Here is a 26,498-nt window from a genome sequence, read left to right on the forward strand (position 1 = left end):
ATATTCTGGCGGTCATATGGTGAAGGCGCCTTCGCCTTTACCATATGACTGAAAGACATCGCCATTATAGGAAACAAAAAACCAAAGTTTCATTAAAAAACCTCTATTAATTACATTTAAAAATATAAACTTAACATTCCATACATTATTGCCTTACATATTACAGTTACAAGTCGTACAAACTCAAGAATTTACTCGAATTTGCATGTCTACATACCCATGAAGTAGTCATTAAACAAGTACTAAAACATGTTTTAATAGTCAAAGCTATATTTCACGTCAAAAATCTACAAAAATAAATTTGTGAATGTCCACTTACACACTTTAAGATCGCAATTAATTCATTGTAAAATCCCAATGATGTGTAATATAATCGGTACAAATCTAAAAATCGCATAAACCACATAAAATTGTCTAATTTTGTGTTTATCCGAGATCATCAAAATTAAAAATCATTTTGCTGCCTCGATATGGGCCAAACTGAGCATGCACATATTCTGAAATTTTACCAAAGTAACGCGCTGCACTGCTTTAGTTAAATTATGACTTAGATCGAAAGGATCTTGAACACACATATATGAATTGAATCGGAATATTTCCGGGTCGTTGCCTTTTAATTGGGCCACGTAAGCACTCATTTCCGGAGGAAAGTTTTCGGGAACTTCATTGAAAAATAGGCTGCGTTTGAACGGCTCTCCCAGCAAAGGGCATATAACCTGAAAATAATCATCCTTATTAAATCTCCTTTATTGTAACGTAATTTAAGATTCTTACGTATGTATTAAAGTCAAATTTTGAGTAATACATGAAGAAGTCCTGGAGCAGTTCGTATACTGAAAATTCATATGTTTTTACGTATGATTTCATTTCATCTACAGATAAGACATAATTTATGGTCTCCCAACCTAAAACCGCATTTAAAATTGAGAGAGCTAATAACCCACTTAGCAGAGAATCAATCAATTACCGCTGATGACTTTATGTTCAGTCACATTCAGCTCTCTAATCCTTTTTATTGAAGGCAAATACCCGATCACTTGCAAATAAAATATGCACATTATAGAAAATGCATAAGTTGTTATATTCTCATAAACTACTAAATCCACCCATTTCTTTATTAATAAAATCAGTTGTTGGCACACTGGCTGCAGCTCCATGCAAAGCCTGAAATCAAATTAAGCTCTAGTGATTGTTCCCTCAGCATTAAAGATTTTATTGACCTCAAGAACTTGGTGTTTTCAACGCTAAGGCCATGCTTGAATGAGAGATCGCAGGCGAGATTAGTAGGCACGTGAAGCAGCCTTAAAATCGGGGTTCTCGCGGTTAAAACTTGAACCAAATTCGTGTAATCCTTATCTTTACTCAGAATTTTATAGGCTTTTCTGATTATCGTTACTTGGCCTGCCGGGTCTTGGTTTTTCTGGCCGAAATAACTTCCTGCGACCTCGACAAACACGTCTAGATCACTGTCCTGAAATTTCGTTCGATATAAGAAAACCGTGAGATTATATTGAACTAAACAAGTACCTGATTTCCTATGCCGGAAATCCTAGACCCGAATGGGTAAACCTTGCAGTTTTCATCAATTTCTGCGAGTGTTGATTGGAGTTTTTGACAACAGTACTTTGTTAGAGAGTTCGTCAGAACGTTGTCCGCATTTTTTGCCATTAAGGCAGCCTTTTCGATTATGTGTTCTTTTGAATCGAAGAGTTTCGTTACCAGGTCTGATAATTTTGTACCTTAAATCTACATTTTAAGGGATTTTTGTACTAATTAGGGCAAGGATTCTCACCTTTCTCCCGTCTAGTGCGTACATTTGCAGCCTGTAAATGACGACTTAATGACACGTCATCACCAAAAATTACCAAATTGCAAGTGGTACATTCATATTCCGCTACTCTAGATTTTCGGCTGGGTGCCATCGCTTCGTGTCTGATTCAAAATGCAAATATGTCAATTAGATATGTTATTGTAAGTAAACGCATGTTAGTCTAAGAATGCATAAAAACCCACCCCCATTTGCTTGTTTGCTATTTGGTTTTCTTTTTCGTCCCTTTTGCTGGGTGGTGGCAGATAAATTGGAGCAACATAAAAATAATGTAACAGGTAGAAATAGAGCCCAAACAAGACAAATGTTGTCCACAAATGTAAGCTGAGTAGCTGCGCATGCCTCAAATTTGATTAATGCACCTGAACACAAGTCAGCCATTTTTGAAATAGCGCTTGGGGCGCAGTAGAAATACGCCGAACTTTTGGAATTTTAAGCACAAGCTTGGAAATTAGGAAAATTTTCTTAAAGCAGGAATTTTCGTGTACAAGCAGGTAATTTTACCCTTGTTTTGATCCTATGATAAGCATAACTTACCTAGTTCCGTTAAAGTTGTGGCTTATCCAATCCGCCTCACTAGACATCTTAACATTGCAAATTTCACAATAATACTTATAATTAAGCTTATGCATCTTCCTATGTATTGGAGAGGAAACAAAATGATTTTTCAACGAAAGCACGTTGCCCTGCAGTTCGCATTGGCATAGGTTGCATGTAACTAAGGACCCATTCTGGTAATCTTTCCAGGATAATTGGGCGGCGTAGCGTTTCATACGGTAAGGCAATTGCTCTATAGGGTCCATACTTTCGCCCTTTTCTACTGCCTTAATGATACTATGATTCACTGGTATTTGTGCGGGTCTTCTTTGTGACTGGTCTTCAAATTAATGAAACCTCTGTATTAAAAAAAACACTTGAGGTACTTTATACTTACTGTCAGCAGCAACAGCTGAGTTAAATTCTGGATTATTACCCCACCTAACATCTTTTGCCTCTTCTTGCCCCTTTAGCAGTGCTTCTCTAGCTATAATTTCACTCTTAGATATACCATAAACTTGAACTTGCAAATTCACCAAATAATAGATATTAATTCTTCTCTCATACATCTCCATAACCTTCTTTCTATGCATGCCAATTGTAATGTGGGCAAACACCTCTGTTTTAAGGCAATTAACATAGCACAAACTGCACTTAAATTTTGTTGAATCAACAGGCCTAAAGTATACTTGATGCGCCTGAACGGGCGCCTCTTGTTTCATCCAAAATTCGTGAAAAGTCTTTAAAATTTGCAATGTAGTTATATCTTTAGCGCAGTTTAAGTGCTTCTGGCCCATGGCATGACTGACAAGCATGTATTTGCTAATTTTCAAACCATTCAGATCACAACTGCATAATAAACAGGCAGCTTTATTGCTACTGATCTTGATGATGGTAAATTCTTTAACTTTGTCATATTTACGAACACCTGACATCAGCACTGAAGGATATATTGTGTTCTCAATCTCTTCATCATAGGAAATGTTAAAATTAAAGCGGAAATTGTTGACATTTTCTGAAGGACTTGGGGGAGTCTATAAAATGTGATACAAATGAAAGGGGAAGTTGGCAATACTGATGGGGTCAGTACTTACTGGTAGCTTTATTACAGAAGCTTCTGCATCATGTTGGTCAACCTCACTATCCAAATTTGAGTTCCCAGTAATACCAACATCCTTGATTACAGGGGAACTCTTGCTTTCAGATGTAGGCAATGCCAGGTTATCTGTTATTGGCTGAATATTTGGTTCATTAGTCAGAAATTGACAATACAGCTCTTCAAAATGATCATGTCCTTGCAAACAACTCCAAATATTTTCATGTGGATTTACCACTATTTCTTCATTACATAAACCACACCTAAGAGCAATGGATTAAAGACATATAAGTGTAGTTATAATCATGAATGATACAATAGGAGGCTGATAATGGTGAAGCAACTGAGAGTCTATTTTTGGCTGAATCATTGTATTATGATGATAATCAATATGTCCACCTAAGAGCACTTGATAAATTTTATGACATCAATTGAAACAGGACTAACCAATATTCTGCAGGTTTATATTATCATGAAGCCATTCTCTTGACTCCCTTAAGCCTTAAGTTGGGGCTCCCTACTTCTTGCAAATCTTGTGTGAGTTATTTGCATGGTCAATTTGAAATTCAGGGCACATTTCACAGTAACCAGTAGCTCTACTTGATAGAGCAACTCAGTTCTGTCTGCAGAAACCTTTAGAGTTAAAATTTAAAAAAAATTAAGGTGTACCATTTCAATTGATGCTTAGTGCAATGCAATTAAAATTTTTGAGATTTTATAGGAATTTTTATGCCCAATTCAGAGCAAGAATTGACATTATCAATTATGAATTTTTTTTTACAATATAAGCATTGTAAAAGGAGTATTTTAAGACTCAAAACATGCTTTTGCTACTGAATATTGCAAATTTAATTGCACTTACTTGAAGTTGTAGGTGCGGTTTTGAAAGGTTCTTCCTAATTCCTTGAGAGTTAATTTAATACTTTTCTTCAAAGACACCAATGAATAACGTAAACTTTCTTTTTCTAATGGGTTGCAACTTAAGAGCTCCAGTCGAAAGAAACTTAAGTTGTGAGAAAACTCTGTAATTTTTTGGTGGATATCTTCAACACTTAGATTATTGTCTTTATAAAATGCAAACTGAGGTTGATCATCTTCTCTCGCGTGAGAGGAGGAGGTTGGCATAGGTTCTCCATCCATTTTAATCTGAGCAGGAGTAGCAAGTATATCACATAAGTATGGGAGACGAAAATATTGTATCGATTGAAAGTTGGCAATATAGCATTGAGTGGAGATGGTAGGAACGTTTTTAATATATTTTAAAAATGCTGGTATGCGTTTTTATGAAAGGGACGCATAAAATTCACTTAATTCACACGGAATTTAGGGAGATAATTTACTGTTTCACAATCCTAACCTAACTTTCATTTTCTTTGTCTAAGACGTTTAACATGACATCCCAAACGCTCATTTCCCCATTCCTTTTTCGCCAGCCATTTTCTTTCCTTATCGTGACAGGATTATAAGACAATGACAACAAATAACTGCTACGTATATATTAATTAAAGTTTGTTGTCACTCGTGACATCCCCTCACCACATCAGTGATGAAATCATAACCAAACATTACACCTCCCTTCAATACTCTTGGCGGTGGTAGCCTTTTTTCCCCAAATTTCAATTCCTAATGATATTTTGTCAAAAAGGCACTCCAAAACCATGTCTTCCTCAAGCGGCAGTGGTTTCTCGACGTTAAAGTGGCAAATAGCTCTTGGATTGGGTGCTGTGGGAGCCGTGGGCTTAATTTATTGGTACCAGAAATCCAGTCAAAATCAGACCTTACGTTCTGTAAAAGAGATTCAGAAACAAGTGGAAGAGTCGCCTTTTCAGCAAGCACAGAGACACAAATTGGAGGGCAATGAAATGTTTAAGCGAGGGAAGTATGATGAAGCAATTTCATCCTACAATAAAGCCATTGAAATCATTCCTGAGGAATACAAATCTGACTTATCTACTTATTATCAAAACAGGGCGGCGGCTTATGAGCAGTTAAAGAAGTGGAGCGCAGTCATTTCTGACTGTCAGAAAGCCATTGAATTGAATAACAAATATGAGAAGGCTTTATACAGGTATGTTCATTAAATTTATTTTCCATGAATAAGTAATATTTATAATGCTCATAGTCACACATGCCTCTTTTCAAAACTCATGATTTTGTTCCTCATTTTGCAATCTTGAACTGGTGCAATGAGCTGCCTTAGGAGACATATGTTAATATATTATTAATTACTCATCATAGGAGAGCCAAAGCATATGAAATGTTAAAAGACTATGAGAATGCCCTAGATGATGTCACCACAGTATGTTTGTTGCAAAATTTTGGTAATCAAAAATCCCTTCTAATGGCTGACCGAGTATTGAAAGGGTTGGGGAAAAAGAATGCTGTGGAAGCTATGAAAACCAGAATACCTGTTATACCATCTAAGAATTTCATTAAGACATACTTTGCCTCATATCCTGATGACCCAGTATATAAAAAACTGCTTGAGACATCAGGTCCTCTGGGCCAAGGAGAGTTGAAAGGTGGGAATATAAATTTCAAGTCTTGGCAGGGAAACCAATTTCATTTGCCTCTTTCCCTGAATATTAAATTTTTTCTAGGGTTTTTAAAAGCAAAATTAGCATATGCCACTGAGAAATATGATCAAGTTATCCCTGCCTGTACTGAAGAGCTAAATTTCAGTGAAGCCGAATCAGTTTACAAAATAGAGGCCTTAGGATTAAGGGCTTCATTTTACTTTCTCACTGGTCAGTTTAAAGAGTCTCTTGATGATATTTCAAGTATTATTGACTCAGAGGTGGCTTCTAGCAGCATAAAAGTAAATGCTCTTATAAAGAGAACATCTATTTATATGCAAACAGACAGAGTACAGGACTGTATGAAAGATTTTGAAACAGCCGCTGCTTTGGGACCAAACATTTCTGGTATATAAAAAATATTGGTTGCGCAAATGGTAGTGATAGATTTTAAATTGTTAAAGATATCTACCATCACAGGGGACAAGTCATGTTGCTGTTGGAAAAAACTGAAGAAGCTCGACATGACTTTCAAAAAGCTGTGGAACTAAATCCCAATTTCCCGATTGCTGTTGTTCAGAAATGCTACACAGACTTCAGACATGCCACACAATGCCAGGATGTTGGATTGCTGATGTCCACTTTAAAAGAGTTTAGAGAAGCAGTGGAGAAGTTCCCTTCATGTCCTGAGACTTACATTTTATTTGCTCAAGTATGATCTCCATTTGCCTTTATTTTTAATTACAAACAGATTAAATTGTAGGTACAAACAGAAAGACAGGAATTCCAAGAAGCTGAAGAATTGTACAAAAAAGCAATAGACATTGATACTTCAAATGCTACAGTTTATGTGCACCAAGGTCTTTTACTTCTGCAATGGAAAGGAGAGATTGAGAATGCCGTTCAATTGATGAGGCAAGCGATAAATGTAGATGAAAAATGCGAATTCGCCTACGAAACTTTGGGAACAGTGGAAGTGCAAAGGTATATAAGCCTTAAGTTTATAGTGTTAAAGATGAATTTTTATTTCATTTTTTTTTTAGAGGAAACCTATTAGTAGCAATTGATTTGTTCAATAAAGCAATCAAGCTGGCAAGATCAGAGATGGAAATGGTGCATTTATTTTCACTGCGAGATGCTGCAGCTTCTCAGCTGAAAGTAGCGTCCCGCATCGGGATCGACTCCTCTTTCTCTTTTATGAAAGGTGCCGAATAAGCCTTTGTTGAAACATTCTAGTCTCTTAATAGATATTGTTACTAAATGAAGGAAATAACTTTCGGTAATTTGTTTTAGATATTTTTATTGAGTTTTCCCTTGGGATGTACCTTCCCTTGAAGGTAATATATATCATTTCTTGTAGGGGTCTTTTTGTTTCAGAGTTTTTATATTATTATGCCTTATTAGACTTTGTTGTGGTTTTATAAGCGAGTTTTTGCTTGTTTCAGATTGGCTAAATGATCGATTTTGTCGTGTAAATTTTGTAGAAATTTTCAATTCATTCCAAGTTTCTTTACTCTAATATATCTACAATCAAACTTCGATTGCTATTATAAGTTCGTGACTTTATTTTTAATACAAGTAAATGGGTTATCGTTTTCTTTTTATTTATTTCCATAATAAAACTGCCTTGCATACTTAATTAACCCCAATTAATTTATTCCCATGGTCCAAAAACCAGTGGATAACCACCTTGTTTCTCTCCGAGAGATGCAAAATCAATATTTCACTCACATTCAAGTAGATAAACTGATGAATTAAAATAATAAAGATATTTTGGCAAAATTCATTTATTTTTATGTTTAGGGTCAGTCAGATTTAGGTGTATTACATAGACAATGTTTGTGATACGGAAAAACGAGACACAACTGAGAAGGGGACATAGTATGTACCCGTGTAGAAGACGTTCTGTATCCTTTTTGTTCATCTCTACTCCTGAATAATACTGACAAATAAATAAGCAATGAAACTGCAATTTTATCACATGTAAGATTGGACTTTACACATCCAAAGATACATAAATATTTACAATCATACCAGCGAAAATAAATTGCACGGAGTTATAAAAAAAAACAGTTTAGTGTTTATTTAAGATTAAGGTCCAAACAATTCGCTCAGTTTAGAAGCCTTTCATTTACCTTAGTAAATAATATAAAAATAACAACGGGCTTTTAACCTACTACACTAACATTTTGTACATTTCATTAAATAATTTACACATTTTTTCCTTAACTACCACTATCTATACACGATTCACATTCACGCCTTCTCACTTTGACCAACACGTCACCTGTGGGTCGTTCCATCGTTTATGTCGTACAATACTTGTGCTATGGTTCTCGAAGATTCTACGTTACTCAATGCGATGTTTGCCAAGTGAGACTCGTACGATTTTAAGTACCTGCAATCAGGAAAATTATCAAAATGTTTCTTTGTTTCCGTATTCGTTTAATCAACAAACCGTTTACAATGGCTGCTGTAAATCACCAGATTGCGAAGGATTAATGAAGCTGTTAACCGTATGCTTTTAGTCACTGGTCCTTCATTGTCATCCTGAAATAAACACATTCATGTGACTTCTGGATAAAAGCGATTTCCTTGGACATCAAGCAAATAAAAGAAATGTCAACTATTCTCAAAACATGCGAGTATACACGGGGGTTCAAGAACACTTCTGGCAAAATAAACGACATTAAACCTTCACCTAATAATACTGTAATTTATTCAGAAAGCGTACTGGAACAATAACTAGCACTAGAGCCAATCTTGGGCAAACTGAAAAATAACGTTAAAGCAAATTATTGAAAGCCACAACGGGAAAACACCGAAACTTAAAAAAGGATTAACTAAAGTGTCGACAAACGCCTCACCTGATCTTGAGGTGGAAGCTGAACTTTTATTGTTGTAGTACCGCCATGCTTAGGGGTTTTGATCTAAGTACAAATTAAATATTGGTCAAGACAAAAGTGTAAAGCAATTTGAGGGTATAAAAGCACTAGTTTTCGACTTCAACCAAATATAAATAACATGTTTAGATATGTTTTACTTAGAGATGGATATTTGAAAAGTATCAAAATGTCTTAAAGTGGGACTTTATATTACATAATTTCTTGAAAAAAGAAAACTTCCGCGACTACTCTGATGATATGCAGGAAAGGGTTACGACTAAGGTCAATGTTAGGACTATTGAGAATTTTGGAGATAATAGAATATATTGCAATAGATTGGCTTCTCTGTCTAGGCTAATGATGTTTTATATTGAAGTTATATTTGTGTTTGGCTAAAATTTTCTTAAAACAGTATTGCAAATTTGTAACGGCGGTGACTATAATGTAAACAAAACTATCGTCAAACCGTATTTTAATACAGGGGTCTTCTGCATGTCTTGGCGAAGGAACCCTTTGCGATTGCAACCTAATGTTTCCTACCTTTTTCGATATACACATAGTAATTTTAAGAATTCAGTTTTTAAGAAACAAAACAAATAGTGACGTAAATAGAATTCAAGTTTAAAATACACATTTTTTATCTGAAAAAAGGGAAAAAACTGGAGCCTATATTTTCATAGTTTCACATATACCCAAAATAACTTTGAAGCGTGTCAATTTTTATTACTGGATTTCAGCCCCAATTCTTAGCACTGAAGGAACTATGGAGGAAACGGTTCTGCAGCAGTACAATAATCAAGTGAAAAAAGCCATTTTACGTATTTTTACAGGTTCTTAATGATTTTAACGTATTATTTATACCTCACCTGTAACTCCTTAGGGTTGACAAACTCCAATGCGTGCCTTTTAATGGCATGAAGAGCCGCATCCGGGGCATATCCGGGATGTGAGGTCGGAGACGCGGGAGGCGGCTCCACGTTTATGCCCTGCGAGATTTTTTTCCGCCTTACTAAACTATGCTTCATTGCCTGAAAATAATGTCAAAAATTACCAAATTTTCGCGTAAAAGCCACACCGTTTCTTACCTCAACATTACAGTGTTTGTCGTGCAAATGTGTCATCAAAGAAAACCGTTTGCGCTTCAGAGAATCACAGCGATCCCACTGACAGATTACCTCTTCGTCACCTTGAGGACAGTGAGCTTCGCACGCATGCATGTATACTTGATTGGCGGATTTAAATTTTGTGTCGCTGAAAATGTATATTTAGAGGAACTTTTAAACTACAAACTGTAAAAACTTACATGACACAATCGCCCCACTCGCAAACGTACGGCGTGGTAAGGTCCCGAACGATCTTAACCTTCGGTTCTTCCTTAACTCCATTACTTAACGAGGAGGAAGTGGAAGTTGTACTTAAAGCTGGAGAGGGTGCAGGAGTTGGTCTTGCAGACTTTGATTGCTGAATGTTGTTTGATACCTTTAAAGGAAAAAAAAAAATTAGCAACGAAGTTATCTCGTCGATTATTAATTATAAAAAAAATTAGCTAAATTACTTACAGAAGAAGATTGGGCCACAGGCCTAGGAACTTGAGTCACCACTACTTGTTGCCCTTGTGGCGTAACAACAACTTTTTGATGGTGGGTCGCAGAACCCGTCGGCTGCTGCTGTAGGATGATTATCGTCTTCGAGCCAACGCTTTGGCCCTGCTGCGCCAAGAGAACGGTTTGAGGCTGGCCGTGGACTACCGCAGTTTGAGGCTGCGCCACAACATAACCTAATGCACAAGAAAATTTTAACACTGTATCCTTTACAGGACTTTCCTAGTCTTACAAATGGTCAGTTGAGTTCCGGTTTTAAGATAATTCGTTTGTTAGTTCATACCTTGCGAGGAATTAGTCTGGATAACATACTGGCCGCTTTGGGAGCTTTGTACCAACTGGACCTGACCCTGAAGGCCTTGCGACAATAGCAGCTGCCCCGCGTTTGGCTGTATTAGAACGGATTGTCTCTGCTGCACTCCTGCGTTTACAATTACTGTCTGGCCAGACGCGGTTTTTATCGATGTTCCTAAGAGTATAAATTTTGTTAGACACTGCTAAATGTATTAAAGTAGTATCATTGTCACTGCATCAATTACAAGCCGTTTTTAAATCCTTTGCATACAAATACGTAAAAAAAACCTAATACATTGATAATATTTATTACAAAGGACAGAATTTCTTGGCATATTTTTCAAACTTTTGGAGTTTTCCAAATATCTGACTTAGATGTATATAACTATAACGGTGGTACTGACCTGAAGAAAATACCACTTGCTGATTGGTAGTGTGTATCTGAGGTTGCGAGACGATAATTTGTCTCGGTTGCGACAGTAGCACCTGCTGGTTATTGTCGACAATCAGCTGCGGTCCCGACTCGACGACCGGAGGATTCGGAGTTTGTGCGACCTGCATCAGCTGCTCCTCGTCCTCATCTTCCAAAATATCCGCAGCAAAATCGGCAAATAACTTCGCAGCTGCAGTAGATACTGTGGAAGGCCGGTCCTCTCCGTTAGATGACTCCGCAGGGTCGCTACTACCATTTACGTTAGTCAGCACATGAGCTTTCTTGGCATCGACCTCCGAAATCTCCTCCGAGGCACGGCGTTTAATCCCCTGTTTAATTTCCACGACACCCTCTACTTTCATCTCCTCGACTTCCATATTAACTTCCTCGACTTCATTTCTAACTTTATCCCTACTTAAAGCCTTTTCGATGTGATTCTCCAACAAATCCGACCTGTCGGAACTCAATTTCAGATCTTTACTCAAACTGCCATTCAATAACGTCGGACTCTTATCGAACTTTTTCTCCAGCAAATCTGCCAGCCTAAGTGGCTTATCGATACTTATCTCACTACCAGGATTTTTTACAGAATCTTTGGAATCGCTGCTCTCGTTTAGTGTCTCTTCGACTATCGGCATACCGTTTAACAAACCCTCGAAACTGGTTAACGAATTGTCATTGTCCTCAGTTGAGGAGACGATGCCCACTGCGGCAATGCCAGAGGTAGACGAAAGAGAGTCACTGTCCTCGTTCACTATGGGCGGGGTTTTCGCTTTGTGGTTGCTTAAAGGCGCCAGCGGTGGAGGTGGTGGCTGCGGAGGCTCTTTTTTACCTTTGATGGTGCTCGCGAATTGGGTGGTTGAAGACACCGACGGGTCGCCCACATCACTGTCATTAAAGAGCTGTCGCACACCGTTGATTCTGTGCATTTTTAATGCGTCCAATCTACTTTGGTTTTTCGGTTGTGGGGTGGGTTCCGCAGGGGTGGCGTTTTGTTGCGAAAGAAGTCTTTGGCGGGCAGCCACCTGAAATTAATTTGGACTTAAAAATCTTACAATTAATGAACCTATGAAATATATTAATAATTATTAATATTATTACGTCAAAAAGCAGTTATGTAAATACCTACAATAATTATTGATTGTAAAATTAGCAAGTAAAGTGGACCCTTTTTCTAACGACCTAAATCACACATTGGAGTTATTTTTCAACAACACCTAAGGTTTAGTTATAGGTTATGAAATTACCATGCTATTGACTACACATTGAGAAAACGAAGCATTGTTAATGATACAGTGTGAGCAAGAAAAGTGTATATAGTTTAATATTGTTAATAGCTACAGATATAGTTGAGTAGTGATTTGTGGAACGGAAATAACGAAATGTTGAAAAAATCATATTTTTTTATTGAATTTAAATTTGAACCAAATCTGTAGCTATTGTCGTTTACGCTCAAGCTTACCTTGGACACACTGTATAACAAATTGTTACGGCTTAGATAATACACTAAAAGACTGTATAAGATAATGATCATTAATCACGTGTTCAATTTGTACCGAAAAAAGGAGTTCAATCTTCAGATTACTATTGTTTGGAAAAAAAATTCTTAACATAAATAACATGTGTCAAGAGTTAAGTGAGGTTCTTAAAACCCTTAAAATAGTCAATCTGCAATTTGAACATGGCCGCCCCTTAATGCTAGGAAAACCTCAAAGATCGGCGGGACTTTCCCACGGAGGCTTTTCCTCTGATAAAGATATTTAATACCTAATTTTATTTCCTTTAAATTAATTCCTTGGCAATAATCTAAATTTTAAGGCCTAAAATACACCCGAACATATCTAGACGCGCGTAATAAAGAAAACAACAAAACAAAAATGCTGGAGTTAGTGTGTTACCTGGGCTACATTTTGGCAGTCTGTGGTGGCAATCTTCATGCTCACTGCCGGCAAGCATGCATCGTTTACCTTTGTTGCCAGTAGGCTTTTTATTAACGAACTGCTATTACTCTGTCCGGTTTGCACTAATTGGTAATCCTGAGTTTCCAGCTTGAGCGGCGCGGCCGCCAACGGAGTCATGCTCGTCGACGACGACGAGCTGCCGCTACCAAGAAGCGCGTGGCTCAAGTGGGGGTGAGCCATGGCCTTGTCGGGTAAGGGAGAAAAGTTAATACGGAGAAAACTGGGAGAAACTTTTGTATCTTGTCATGCCAGTGTCGCAATTTATCGTTGAAGCTATAAATAGTGGAATAACCTGTGAACTTTATAACTCCAAGAACAAATTGGTTTAACGAAAATAACCACATAAAGTCACAACTCAAAGAATTACGAATTTTGTTAGTACAAGGCTACTACGTGATTAAAAAAATATTCAAAAAAACCGATTTTTCCAATACGAAATCTGTTCAAACAGACACACCCAGTAAATCCAAACAAACAGGAAAACCTACCTACCACATTATACAAAAAAAAAACAAAAACAAAATAAACACAATAGGATCGATTAGGTTAGGATAGAAAAAGGCTCCACTGTTATCCTATAGTCCAGGTATACCCCACAAAGAAATATTCGGCAAAAAAACCTTTTTAAACTTCTGTAAATTTATCAATGAAAAATAATCGATTCTCTTCCCTTCACCGACGTATTCCGCTTTACAAGGACTATTACCTGACTCTTAGAATCACTCGGAGCGACCAGCGTGGAGGTAGCGCTCTCCCGTGGCTTTGGTGGAGCGCTCAACTGAGCTTTGAGGATTGGGGATGAAGGGGACAAAATGGTCAAAGCTCCTTCTGGCTCCGCCTCCACAGATAGTGGCGCCGAATCGCTTTTGGCGGCGAGAACCGGCGCCACTTTCTGTTTTCGGCGCACCGCCGACTTAGGCTGCACCGCTAAAGCACCGGTTCTTGAAACGGGGTTGAAACAGGGCTTGGGGGGAGGAGATGAGGGGGGAATGTTGAGTTTAAGAGGTTGGGCGCGCACCTTGATTCCCTCGTAGAACTGGGGATCCCCGGGATTGGCCGGTTTCATTGGATTCGGGCCCACAGTTCCGCCGAATACTGATCTGAAAACGGACATACATAAACTCGGATTTTCTACAACGTTCGTAGGTATCACAAGAAAACTCACCGTACACATCTGGGAAAGTGCAATGGTGAGATGACTCCGCGCCTTCCAATTTGGGAACAGGAATTTAAGTAGTGCTTATATAACTCCTGATGATCCACCCTGAAATAGTTATTAGTAAAATAAATCGATAAACGATCGAGATGTGTCTTACTTGTTTCCGGCAGTGGAAGGTTCATAGGTGGCTCGCAACCATGCCAAAGCAAACTGTTCATTTTCGTGGATGGCCTGCTGATGGGCATGCTGTTGCTGAATCAACTGCTGTGGGGTCAGGGGTTGGACAGCAGGAGGCGCAGCAACAGCTGGTGTGGTGGTGGTGATAGTAGGAGCGGTCAGGGTTATGGTTTTGGCTGCTGCAGATACCACCCCATCTATCAAAGTTATTATAGTCTGATTTATGAAGCAGATCAGAGTATCATAGATTTTAGAAAAGCATGGTTGCCGTTATTGAAAAAAAATACGAAAGTACATATACAACTATCAATCATCAAAACTATCAACTGAGCTACATTCGAAGTCGGAATCACTAGATTCATTTAATTCAATCACAATTGGCTCGAGATCCCTTGTATCCAAAACTTTCTCTTTTCCACAATTCAAATATTTTAAAAACTACCACAAAAAACTTAAATTTAAACTTCGTCATTAACCAAAATGTAAACAAAGCGCAACTCGAAATTGCAAAATACAAGTTGGCAATGTCGACCCACATTTTCTTATGAGTTACACGAATCGACTAGAAAGAATATTTTTCGATAGTCCTATAAGCCACAATGATAAATTTTCGATAACTTTCAATACCTTGTTCCTCTACGAATTATGACGCGTTTATTTATTTCATAAATCAGACTATAGTAATTTTAGATACAAAATATCTGAGTTTTTAATTTTTAGCCTTTACGCATAAGTAGGTACAATGAATATGAAGTGAGTAATCAAAATTACAAGTAGAAATTGTCTAGCAAATTTGTTTTGCGTCCATACCATTGGTTGCAATGATTATTACAGTAATAATTATGGAAATAATCAACGATAATAACAACCAATCCAATTGCCAAAGCAGATTTGCTTGCAAATTCCCATTTTGTAATTTTATTACTTACTTCATATTCATTGGCCCTAGTTCTGCGTAAACACTAACAATTCCAGAAAATAAATCAATTCAAGAAATATTTCTCAAGAATTACTAGACGAATTTCCCATAAATTTTATTCTTTGTAGCAGTATCTATCTCTTACCTGTTTTGGTAGTAACAGCCACTGGAGTAGTCAAAATTCTCTGCGGGGCAATCGTTACATTCCTAATTGGGGTGGTGGAAATGTTGGAAATAATTTTGACTGGAGTGACACATGGTGCAGGGGGTGGACTGACAATCGCAGCCGAAAGAACGTTGGTCACTGAATTCGATACGTGCGTCGAGGACGACGTTACAGCGGTCGGTTGTGGTGAGGTTTGAGGAGAACTCTGCTGTTGTTGCAACGTCGCCTGCGTTTGAGATTGCAGTTGACTTCCCGAGGGAATAGTCTCGACCAATTTCATCCCAATACACGCCTTGGGTCCGTAACTTTTTCCCTCCACAGTCACCAGTGACACTAGAGTATCTATTACTCCATGGTTATTCGCTATAAAGTTGCAAGCCCTTTCTCCAAGGGACGACAAAGAGTACAAACATTCTAAAGTGTAAATTAACAACATGACATCGTGAATGGTGAGAAAGGAACAGACTTTGTTATATACATTTGACTCTAACGACCGAATAAGAACGTCTTCGTTTTTCTCGTTTTGGCTTAGTTTATTTAATACTTCTACGGATGACAGACAAGCGGCGCGATCGTCACTTTGTAAGTTCTTGCTGACAATCTTCAGTAAAAACGACGCGATTAAATCGGTTTGAACGTCTTTCAACTCAATATCTGTGGCGATGTTCCCCAACATATCGAGCCCCAATGTCTTCAACGCGTTCCACTGCGAACAACAGCACAATAACAGAAACCTGATAAAGGCAGAATTTTTCGTCAACACGGCCACGTTGTCTTCAATGAAACAAAGATTCCGCAAAATGGTGGCGATCTGAAGTACCCGCTGCCCGATGTAGTCCTGAGTACCCAAAGTTCGTCGTAAACAAAACAGCTCCCGATCGCATGAATCCGATTTGAACTTGACATACTTGGGTAGCTTCAAGCTATCTTCAAAAATTTCACATTCACTGTCCATATCACACACATTCTTGGCTGATTGTTCGCTCGGCGGTAAATCTAGGCCGGCGTATTTTAAAAAATCATCCTTTAACAACGTATCACAGGGTTTGTCCTCTTCCACCAGAGCGCAGAACTTAGTTTCATTTGTGAGATCCAAAAATTCGTCCGATTCGAGCACATCACTCCAGAAATTATGAATCGGCTTTTTTCTTACTTCACTATAGACATACATAAACAGTTGCCGCAGAGAGCCTAAAACAATTTTTCCCCCATTCCCAATCGTTCGAGTCGGACTAGAAATACTTACTGTAATTAAAAATTCCCGCATGACCTAACAGATAGGTGATTATCCTTGGATGTTTCTCTAGCTTTAGATTGTTCCTGTTGTCATTGGAAAGTAACGTGCAGACGTTAATCGCGAAATCCTGTTCATTAGGTAAGGGCGATATTAACGAGAGAGCCAATCTATCGTAATCCGAAGGTCGGTAAATATTTGAGTCCAAATGATGCTGCTCGCGTTTCTCGTCTGGAAAGAAATATGGGATCATTACCTCAATATAAAGACCTTTAAACAAATTTATTTCAATCTAATTAGATCAACAAAATCATTTGAAGAACAAACTGCGTATTACAAAACAGAATATGTCTGCTTTTCAAGAGTGCTAACTCCGCGGCTAATCCACTGTACGTACAGGATCGTTCAAACTCTACGACCCACCCATTTTATGCGAAACTCTTTGGTTATAGTAAGGCATCATGCCTTTTCATTCCCCCTATATTTTTGTGGCGCGCCTCTTATTAGTTCTTAGGAACCTGAATCCCTTGTTCAATAACGATATTCATCTATACAGCCCATCGGTTAATTTCTGATCAACAATCAACGTAATTTCGACATTAGCATCAGACTAACTCAGTCTCTGCTATCTTCGTATACCAAATTTAGAAGTTTAGTATTTTCCCGTTGGCCGGTTAATATGCCTAGTCCGCTCCTGGATTGAAGTGTTTTTCACTTCTGGTGTCAATTTCATCAGCGCTCCACATCTGGCGGGGCGGGTGCCCAATCCCGACCCCGCCAAACCAGAAAGGGCGAATCAATAAACGTCTGTGGGCAAAACGCCGCGCCGTGGCAACTGACAACCGTCGGGCCGGTGCTGTTTACACCTCAGATCCGCGACGTTGCCATCAACTAGAAGAGGGAGGGTTATTGATTCGGTTCAATCATGTTTTACTGCTCGAAAAATTACTTTGCTACAAACTAGAATTTACTGCTTAAATAAAATAGTTTAAGGTTAATACGTAACCAATAAAACGGAGCAAAATTTCTGAGTGTTCACCATTGTCCGATCTAAGTAGCATTGTGCGGTTTTATAGTCAGAAAATAAAAGCGACTCTTTGTTGGGTTATTTCTTGGTTTTACAAGGATGTCGCACACTGCATCCGGCAACGCCGTTGAGCGCCGCTTAATCACATCATCGAATTCTCGCCCGGCGCTTAGCGCTACCACCACCACCTCCACGCAATGACAAAGCGTCTGGTTTGCTTTTGGATTGCCGATTTTATCAAATATGCTCGGAATCCGCACTTCGAGCTGCTTGGAGGAGCAGGCAATTGACCCAATCTCGATATTCAGTCCCCACTTTTATTGTTTGATTTCCGCTACCTATCGTGGGAGCTCGCTGAGAAGCGCCAAAACCTACATCGACACATTCCAACGATGCTTTGGCAAGATTGTTTTAAATATCTGGATTAACAGAAAATCAATACACCAGGCAATGATTAAACCCACGAGTGCAATTTAGAACTGGAGGGTTTTATCGTTTGGAGGCTATAAAAAGACCATACGGCTTCCCACAATGTAGTAAAAGCCTATTTATACCTGCGAATTTTTATATTTGTTTGGTCGCTGGGGCCACTTATTCGAAGCTTCATTCGACATGAAAAGAACGTGGTTATTTTGTAGAACAATGGTGTTAGATTTATTACCTGATACATTATGTTGGGCGTAGACGTAGGTATGAGGAACGGCGTGTAACACCCGTGCAGACCAACGTTTATGCCTGCTCTCTTCGTCGTCATCGCTGCCTCTATCTCCATCTTCACCCAGAAAGTGAACTTTTTCCCAACGGTCCAAATACCTAGAAAATTATTAATTAATATATATTTACAAAATGTTGAAAAATTTCCCCGCTTCGTTCCTATTTTTATAGGACACCGTCTGCCAAGCGAACTCATTTGAGACTGAAACACGAGCAATTTCTAGTCTTTGAACAAATCAAATTCCAATCGTAGAACTCTGACCTCTTCCACAACGTCTATTCCTTCGTAAAAGCTTCACCGCAATATTCGAAGCAAATCGCATTTTCTATTATTACCTGTTAGCAGCAATAGGTGCAAATGGTGAGCATATGAAACCGAATGAATGAACGAAAAGCAGCGACGTTTGTGCAGTGGCGGTACACACGGGCTACACGACAGTTCGGCGATGCAACCGGCTACTACTTATCGAAGTGACACTGACCTAGTCCAAGTTAGAATGAGAAAGACCGCGAACCTTTTCGGAAGAGGGGGGGGGGGATAGGCGCCGGCGACCACGTGATTTTGTTAGTCACCGGCGGCACGAGGGTGTTCTTTGCTTTGGCGGTTTAACGCTCCTCTAGTCTCAGTCTCTACAGTATCGGTCGGGGTGCCAAGCCGACTGGTCCAAACTTCGATAATACATATACAGTTAGCAACGTGCGACCGCCTGAACTGCCGCTTTTCGGTTCATGCAGCGTGTGAGATCCACGAAAGGAACGCTTCAATTAAACTCTCATTTTGGAAGTGAATAAGTATGAGACACCACCGTGGAATCTTTAAACAAAGCTTCCAGGACAGCGCACGATCAGAATAATTCAAAAACGCAAAGGGACGATTCGCTGAAATATGCACTCACCTTAAGTAAATTTGCTTGAGGGCGACAGATGCGTTAACGCAGGAGGATGGGATCTTGAAATGAGGCCAGAAATTGTTCCACAGGTTCTTCGAATTAACCTGCAAAAGTAAAAATTATTAATATGCATAAGTCACTTATTGCCAGCCTCGAATTAAGTTTGGCAGTTTATGTAACGCCATAGTGTCCTTGCACGCAGACGGATAACTTCGCTTAACTGTTAAAACCTGTCATAAAAGGCATTAGAGAAGTCATTAGAAATCGAATCTAGATTCCAGGTATGCCCAGTAGGGTACCATAGAACTTTTTCGTCAACGAAATTTAAGTAGGCAAGTTTAGACAAATAAGGCAAGTTTAGAAATTTGTGGCATAGCTGATGTTGGTTTTTTTAAGGCAAAATTGGCCAGAATCTGCAATTTTAAACAGGACACCCCGTGTTTTTTACGTTTTTAAGGTCGCCAGATCGTTCCTGGCGGCACTTTTAAGTCAACTAGCTAGTCTAATGGGTAATGGGATTTTCGGACACCGGACACGAGAACGCACGGGCCTCCAGCTCAAGAACGTATGAGAGCAACAATTACGGACGCCGTCACTACATGACAATCATTTTCTTTATTGGGCATCTGCATGATCAAAGTTTTTAAACAGACGACGCCTTGGAAACACTTTCCTGCTGCCGTACATTGTAGTTTTCGGCGAATAAACGAATTGTCCGTTGCAGGAAATCATTTCTGCACGCGTAATAAAAAGCAAGAAAACCTTGAAATTCGCCTACAGAAACATATGTTAGACTTTTAATGAGCCATATCTGGAGCCGGCAACGTTGCTGCGAGCAATTTTCAGTTCATCAAGTTCATCGACCGTTGGAAAACTCGTTCTGAATCTGAGCTGCTCGACGACAACACTGAACATTCGCTGCTTGTCGTGAATGCTGTATATACCACCAAAGCAGCTATGATACAATGTATCATAGGTGCCAACAGACTCAAAAAGCGAAATACAAATTGATCTACAGCAGGAAATTTGCTTCGTGCACGAGAGAGAACGAACTAGTTTCGTTGGAGCAGATGATGGTACACTTGTAGAATCAATAAGTTGTAGCACTATGAAGGTGTTTTCCAACTGGAAACAGTTAAGAATGCCACCACGCCCCCAATCGCACCTGCAAGTGCTGGAAATAATGCAGCGTTAATAGAAATAATCACTCAAGGATGGAAAAATAAACGCAGTAGCTGAGGAATGGGGACAATGTCACAATTTTATTGTTTAAGGTCAAATTATTCATGTTTTGTTAACTTTAACGTCGAGCCAATGTCTACAGAAGCGACGAAACGGAGGCTGGAAATGGGACTCAGTTTCTATGGACACTAGCTAGACGTCACGGTTAACAACAATTTGATATCAGGGCTGAGAAATGCTTCCTAACTAATTTTTATCGCCTAAGATCGGCCCTCCACCTCGCCTCCCAAAACTCCCCCGGTACTCCTGCCTTTTCTCTTCGTTCTGTACTCAAATGCGAGTCAAAATTCGAATGTTCGGCGTTTCCAGCCCTCGGCGTCGGGGCTCTTCAGAGGAGCAGGCTGCATCGAGGACATCGCCGAGCGCCGTGCGACCCGTACCCCTTAAAGTGAAACTCTTGCTGTCTCAAGATCTAACTGAACTCGTGTTTTCGCAAGACCACGCAGTGGTGTCGCAGGCTTTACAGTTATTAGTTAACAGATGCCTTCGCCTGTCGTGTGTTGGCCGTCGATTGAGGTTGTCCCGCCGTCGCGGCGAGTGATTGCACCACGAGCTGTAGGCAACTCGGTTACAATATGATGAGAACGGCGGGACGGTGAGGGAACAGGGGCGAAACAAAACAGTGAGACAGACCCTGACCTAGACCAAGCGGCGGCACGCGCCACATTATATGATGCAGAGGATGGACTGACTACCTCCTCCCCAAGGCGGCGAGCCGCAGGCGCCTTCACACAATCAAGGAGAGATAACTAAATGAGGAGGGTTTTAGGAGTCATTGGGAAGGTGATATTAGGCAAAACAACATACCGATTAATTGATAAGTGAATTAAACTGTAGAAACTACTTTTTGCTACGCTCGTGGTTAACCCCTGTATGTTAGCGAATTATTGGACTGTTGTCTTATTTTTGTTAAAGCGCCTTATAGTGACATTCGCACGGAGTGTGGTATCAGAAAAACATGTGGAGTATATGGGGTTTTTATCGAAGACGGAATATTTCTACTTGGGTTGTTGTTATGATTCAAGGTTTTTTGTGTAATTTATAGTTGACTACATTGTTACCTATTGATGTTTTACTTTGCAATTTATCACAGGTCGCACGCAATTAAGGCTCTATCTACATATATGTATACCCATTTAGGTATTACACATATGCCCATTTAGGAGCTACATTATTTCTCAATTATTAATATAAGCTAATTTATATGGAAATTGGAAACCAAGATTCTGGGCTACGCTCAGGGAAATTTAATTACCCATGAGAGTGCCAAATATAAACAATCTGAAGAAAGTGAGTAATAAATCATAACCTCAAAAGGTAGTTCATATCAGATTAGTTGCTTTCTTATATTTACATTTTGTCCCCCAAAGGCGCTTTCCAGCTGTAATAAAGGATTAAAGTAACATACTCCTTGAGCTTTAAATCCATGGGGGCTTAAAACCTCTAGTTGGAATAGCTTTTGAAGGAAACAACACAAGGACCAATTTTACAAAAAAGCATGAAATGCTTTTTTCTCAGCTTTTTATTTACTCACTAAGTACATAATAGAGAGACTTGAAATACTCAAAAGTAAATACACATGGCAATGATCTGTCATAGATGTCAAAGTACTTTCAGCACCAAAATATCAGTAGACATTTAAGGAGGAAAGGGGAACAGAAAATCGAGGGGTTCAGATTCATAAAGCTATAAAACGAAACTACACACTTTCGAACTGTTTAGAACTAATCCCAAGGCAAGATGGGAAATACCTCAAGTGTCACATTCCTTTTCGAATTTGTCTATGGAAATTCTCATGCAGATAAAATTGACCACACATGAATACTTTCACCCTAAATGGCTCCTTATGATGAATCATAAAATAATGCTTTAAGAAGGGCTCAAACACCGGAAAAAATATGTATATAATCGAGATATTTTAAAATATAAATCACAAAATTAGTAGGGCATGATTCACTTTTTCTCTATCCATCTCACTACCACTCATGCCTGGAACATAAGAAAAAACCGTCAATGCCGAATTTCTATAACTTGCTTTGCAGTCAGACCAACAAAATGAACTAACATGTCATTTTTACCACTAATTAATATTTAAATCAGTGCATGTTAAGTGTTATGTAAATTCTTACCTTAATCCAGCCCCCTTCAGCTGTGATCAGTGAATACAGCAGATAGAGGTCAATCTCCTTACCTCCGAGGGTAGGGCACCGTTTAAAGGGAGTCCTAGAAGAAGTACCCATTGTAAGCATACTACACATATAATTGGGGTCTGGATGTTCCTTACCCCCTGACCTCATGGAAGTGTCGCAAATCGCGAAGAAAACTGTCTCTTTCCTTGGAGTACGTGGCCTCGTCTTTCCCGACAATTTCGGCCATCGCGTCGATGGAAAAATCCAGTCAAATTCACGTCGAGCCCCGCGGAAAAATTACATGTCCGGGTACATTGGTCGCGATTTCGAGAAGGAAAATCCACGACGGTCCGAGGAAATCTTTCATTTCAGTTCGTTTTCCAGTACATTTAGGGATGCCCGAGCTCGTAGTCTTTTACCATTCAGCAGGCAGTCGACTCCCTGCTTGCGCTACCTATCGCGACGTTGCACTCACTCCGTGCGCAGCCAGATACATCGCGAGCGCTGCACTAGACGCTGCCTCACTCACGGCTATCGCTCTACCAAAAAAAAACACCACTTCTCCGGCAAATTCGGCGCTTTCCCTCAATTCCGCCAGCCGCTTTTTCCGGATAAAACACATCAAACTGGCCTTCGTTAACCCATGATGCCTGCCTTGAATCCTTACAACATGGCTGCCGGTCTCCGTTATAAGAACACACACCAACCGAATGTACTATTCACAGTTCTGGCTTCGTCTAACGAACTAAAACACTGAAAATCAGAACAAATTGTAATTTACACAATCTAAATTTCGCCGCACTGATCAATCTCTTTTAGAAACCCGATTTACTGGCCGATAAATCCGATTAAAAATACACAAACATTTGACAAGGCAAACTTGGAAGTTCAAACGGCGAGAACTTTGACTATCGAGTAGGAGTAGGATATTGGGATTTGCGGTTGCGCCATCTAGACGCATGTCTCGTCAATCTTTCCGATTCAATACTATTTTGTTTGAATTATTATTTAAAAGTGCATTTAAAACCTAACAAAGAACACAAAAAGTTAACCAGAATGCAATTAATTTTTAGTTTGTTAGGAGGCTTGAACAATTAAGCAGTATTTACGAAAACGTATAATTGCAATGGTTTCTCGTTGAAGGTTTCATTGCGATCTCTGAAATCTAAGCCTTAACTATTGCACTTAAGGTGGCAGCACTAAATAATGAATTCACTAATGGAGGTATTAAAGCTTTCTGTATTTTTAAGCATTCATTTATAATATTTATATAATCGTATTTTCTCCTTTTATTATTCATCTGAACTACTGCCATACTGTTATTGTACGCTTATAAGTAGTTTGATTAATTAGATTTAAACTGCACCACTAACAACGTTGCCAAATCCAAGAATCTTAATTTGACAATATCGCAATTTTACGTTGAGAAGGTGGCAGTGTTTCACGTGTTCTTTATTTTGATTTCATCTTGCATATAAGATACACACGTTTCTCCGCTTTATATTCTTCTTTCCTGGAAAATGGCATTTTTCAATTTATTAAATTAATTCTCAAGTACATCTTAAACTTTAATGTAATGGTTTATAAAAGGAAAAAATACAATTCCGGAGACACTAACCTTAAAAAAAAGTACAGAACCAAGCGGCGCGTGAAGGATCTGGATCAGGTAAGCATAAAAACTAACCAGATGGGTTTTCAGTTAGGATTAAATATTATACGGGCCCATAACGGTTCAAAACTCGTATTTTCCTAACAAGTAAACTCCTTAGCATTACATTTGGGCCTACCCCTTTAATATTTAAATCTTTCATGTTTTAATCAGGTTATTCAGATGCTGCATTTAAGATCCAATGAAGTCCCTGTCATAAAAATACAAGGGGCAGATCACAAGTATTTTGTGTTTTAAAAAATTAATAGTTAGTCTACTTTAGATAAAATGAATTCTCATATGTTTAATTGTCCCTTGTTTATTCCAGATTGATGAAGACTTGAAAGAAGAGAATGCCAAAGAGCTCCTCAACCAGGAAATTGACTTTGATAAACCTGGAAACGCTCAATTTTACTGTCTGCACTGCGCGCGATATTTTATTAATAGCAGTGCATTGCAAGAACACTTTAAAACCAAAGTTCACAAGCGAAGACTGAAGGCTTTGCAAGAAGAACCATACACGATTGAAGACTCAGAACGAGCTGCCGGACACGGCAGTTTTTCGCAACCTCTGAAGAGAAAAATCGAAACTCAGCCTGTGTTAGAAAGCAAAAAACTGAAAATTGATTCATAAAGATGTTACGACACGTTCTAGCTTTAAGAACTATTATTAATCGCCAATTTTCTTCGGCTCTTTACGTTACTGGAGATAAAGCACACAAGCAGTTTGCCATTTTAACACCAATCATAGATTTTGATGACCAATTGAAAACAAAGAAAGACTGTTTAATTGAAAACATAAAAGCTCGTCAATTGTCCATTGATTTAAATGCGGTTGAGGAGAGATGGAATTACTTCAAAGAAATTGAAAGAAAAAAGCAGATTTTAGAGGAAACCAGAGCTGCAATTGGGCACAACATATCAAAACTTATGAAGCTGGGCAATGGTCTAAATTTAGAAAAGGAAATTGAGAAACTAAAGATGCATTTGAAACTTGTAAAAAATGAGCTAAAGAATTTGCGAGATATAAGCTATGCTGTTGAAGAGGGAGCAGCTTTGCAAGTGCTAAGTTTGCCCAATGTTTTACACTCGAAAACGACACAGTGTGAACTTGAAGTCTACAGATACCTGGAAAAATCTGACACAAGAACTGAAGATCATATAGCAATTGGTAATAAGAAGGGATATTTTAAGTTAATTAATCACATGACTTGCTACTTAAAGTCAGAAGCAGCTCTGTTCGAGTTGGCAGTTCAGAACTATTTCAGTCAAGAACTAGTTAATTTAAATTATACTCAATTCTCTAATTCAGATTTGGTAAAGAGCGTTGTTATTGAAGGATGCGGTTCAGATCCTTCTGCATGCTCCGATGCTTTAACCTTGGAAAATATACACTGTATTCAAAACGATGGCATTAATAGGTTGCACCTAGTAGGAGCCAGTTCCCTTTATTCTTTCATGGCCTATTTCACCAAACACTTTGTGCAAATTAGTCAACTTCCAGTTAGGGCCTTTTGCGTCGGTAGGAAATACAGAACGGTGCAAAGCATTAAACCCAAGGACCTTTTTAACTTGAATCAATCATCCGAAGTTAGCCTGTTTAACCTTTTGTTGGACGACGATATTCTAGAGAACATAGTTAATGAGATTGCAACCTTATATAAGCAATTAGGACTGCATTTTCGGCTAGTTTTAATGCCTGCCAATCAACTCAGCAAAGCTGAAAGTTTGCGGCTGTCGATACAAATGTTTTCAAACAGTTCCTTGTCCTATGTCGAAGTGGGTTTTATATCTTTTTATGAGGATTATCTTAGTAAACGGTTATTGTTGAATTGCAGTCAGGGAAAAGAAAGGAAGTTTCCTAATGTTATAAGTGGAAGTTTAATTAATATGCAGAGGGTAATTGGTTGTGCTTTAGAAAATAATGTTTTAGAACAGAAGCCTTTGTTAAGTGATTTTTTGTCTAAATACATTTGTTAGGTTTGTCGATTTCTTTTTTGTTTTATTTCAAATAATATACGACAGCTCCCAATTATTGCAAA

At 38.8% G+C, this 26,498-nt stretch overlaps 5 protein-coding genes across 10 annotated transcripts; 3 read left to right on the plus strand and 2 right to left on the minus strand.

The window, feature by feature from the left end:
- Positions 1-87: 87 nt before the first annotated feature.
- LOC136416116 (uncharacterized) lies at positions 88-4,762 on the minus strand. Its single transcript, XM_066401133.1, has 10 exons — positions 4,324-4,762; positions 3,460-3,724; positions 2,763-3,399; positions 2,366-2,705; positions 1,793-1,932; positions 1,528-1,739; positions 1,221-1,471; positions 968-1,164; positions 775-905; positions 88-716 (listed from the first exon to the last, which is right to left on the minus strand). The coding sequence occupies exons 1-10, from the start codon at positions 4,599-4,601 to the stop codon at positions 453-455; spliced, it is 2,715 nt and encodes a 904-aa protein (XP_066257230.1). The 5' UTR covers positions 4,602-4,762; the 3' UTR covers positions 88-452.
- A 255-nt stretch (positions 4,763-5,017) lies between these two features.
- Tom70 (translocase of outer membrane 70) lies at positions 5,018-7,464 on the plus strand. Its single transcript, XM_066401141.1, has 6 exons — positions 5,018-5,529; positions 5,700-5,983; positions 6,062-6,385; positions 6,442-6,689; positions 6,741-6,961; positions 7,021-7,464. Exons 1-6 carry the CDS (start codon positions 5,120-5,122, stop codon positions 7,190-7,192), a joined length of 1,659 nt encoding a protein of 552 aa, XP_066257238.1. The 5' UTR covers positions 5,018-5,119; the 3' UTR covers positions 7,193-7,464.
- A 570-nt stretch (positions 7,465-8,034) lies between these two features.
- Bap170 (Brahma associated protein 170kD) lies at positions 8,035-23,721 on the minus strand. Of its 6 annotated transcripts, none has more exons than XM_066401148.1 (19): positions 22,964-23,721; positions 22,809-22,902; positions 19,444-19,541; positions 18,495-18,646; positions 16,819-17,037; positions 15,552-16,763; positions 14,468-14,684; positions 14,317-14,415; positions 14,170-14,251; positions 13,089-13,334; positions 11,162-12,215; positions 10,747-10,932; positions 10,422-10,639; positions 10,166-10,341; positions 9,948-10,113; positions 9,729-9,890; positions 8,845-8,907; positions 8,436-8,527; positions 8,035-8,375 (listed from the first exon to the last, which is right to left on the minus strand). In XM_066401148.1, exons 1-19 carry the CDS (start codon positions 23,053-23,055, stop codon positions 8,261-8,263), a joined length of 4,743 nt encoding a protein of 1,580 aa, XP_066257245.1. In that variant the 5' UTR covers positions 23,056-23,721; the 3' UTR covers positions 8,035-8,260. The 6 variants fall into 6 exon arrangements, with proteins under 6 accessions (XP_066257245.1, XP_066257243.1, XP_066257241.1 ...); XM_066401146.1 differs by having other exon boundaries at positions 13,158-13,334; positions 13,858-14,251; XM_066401144.1 differs by having other exon boundaries at positions 13,858-14,251.
- Positions 23,722-24,290: 569 nt separating this feature from the next.
- LOC136416107 (zinc finger protein 593 homolog) lies at positions 24,291-25,090 on the plus strand. Its single transcript, XM_066401121.1, has 2 exons — positions 24,291-24,474; positions 24,785-25,090. The coding sequence occupies exons 1-2, from the start codon at positions 24,385-24,387 to the stop codon at positions 25,088-25,090; spliced, it is 396 nt and encodes a 131-aa protein (XP_066257218.1). The 5' UTR covers positions 24,291-24,384.
- Positions 25,091-25,092: 2 nt separating this feature from the next.
- Slimp (Seryl-tRNA synthetase-like insect mitochondrial protein) lies at positions 25,093-26,445 on the plus strand. Its single transcript, XM_066401120.1, has one exon. It carries the CDS (start codon positions 25,093-25,095, stop codon positions 26,434-26,436), a length of 1,344 nt encoding a protein of 447 aa, XP_066257217.1. The 3' UTR covers positions 26,437-26,445.
- The last annotated feature ends 53 nt before the right edge of the window (positions 26,446-26,498 follow it).

This window comes from Euwallacea similis, chromosome 22, assembly GCF_039881205.1.
Source record: "Euwallacea similis isolate ESF13 chromosome 22, ESF131.1, whole genome shotgun sequence".
Lineage (NCBI taxonomy): Eukaryota > Metazoa > Arthropoda > Insecta > Coleoptera > Curculionidae > Euwallacea > Euwallacea similis.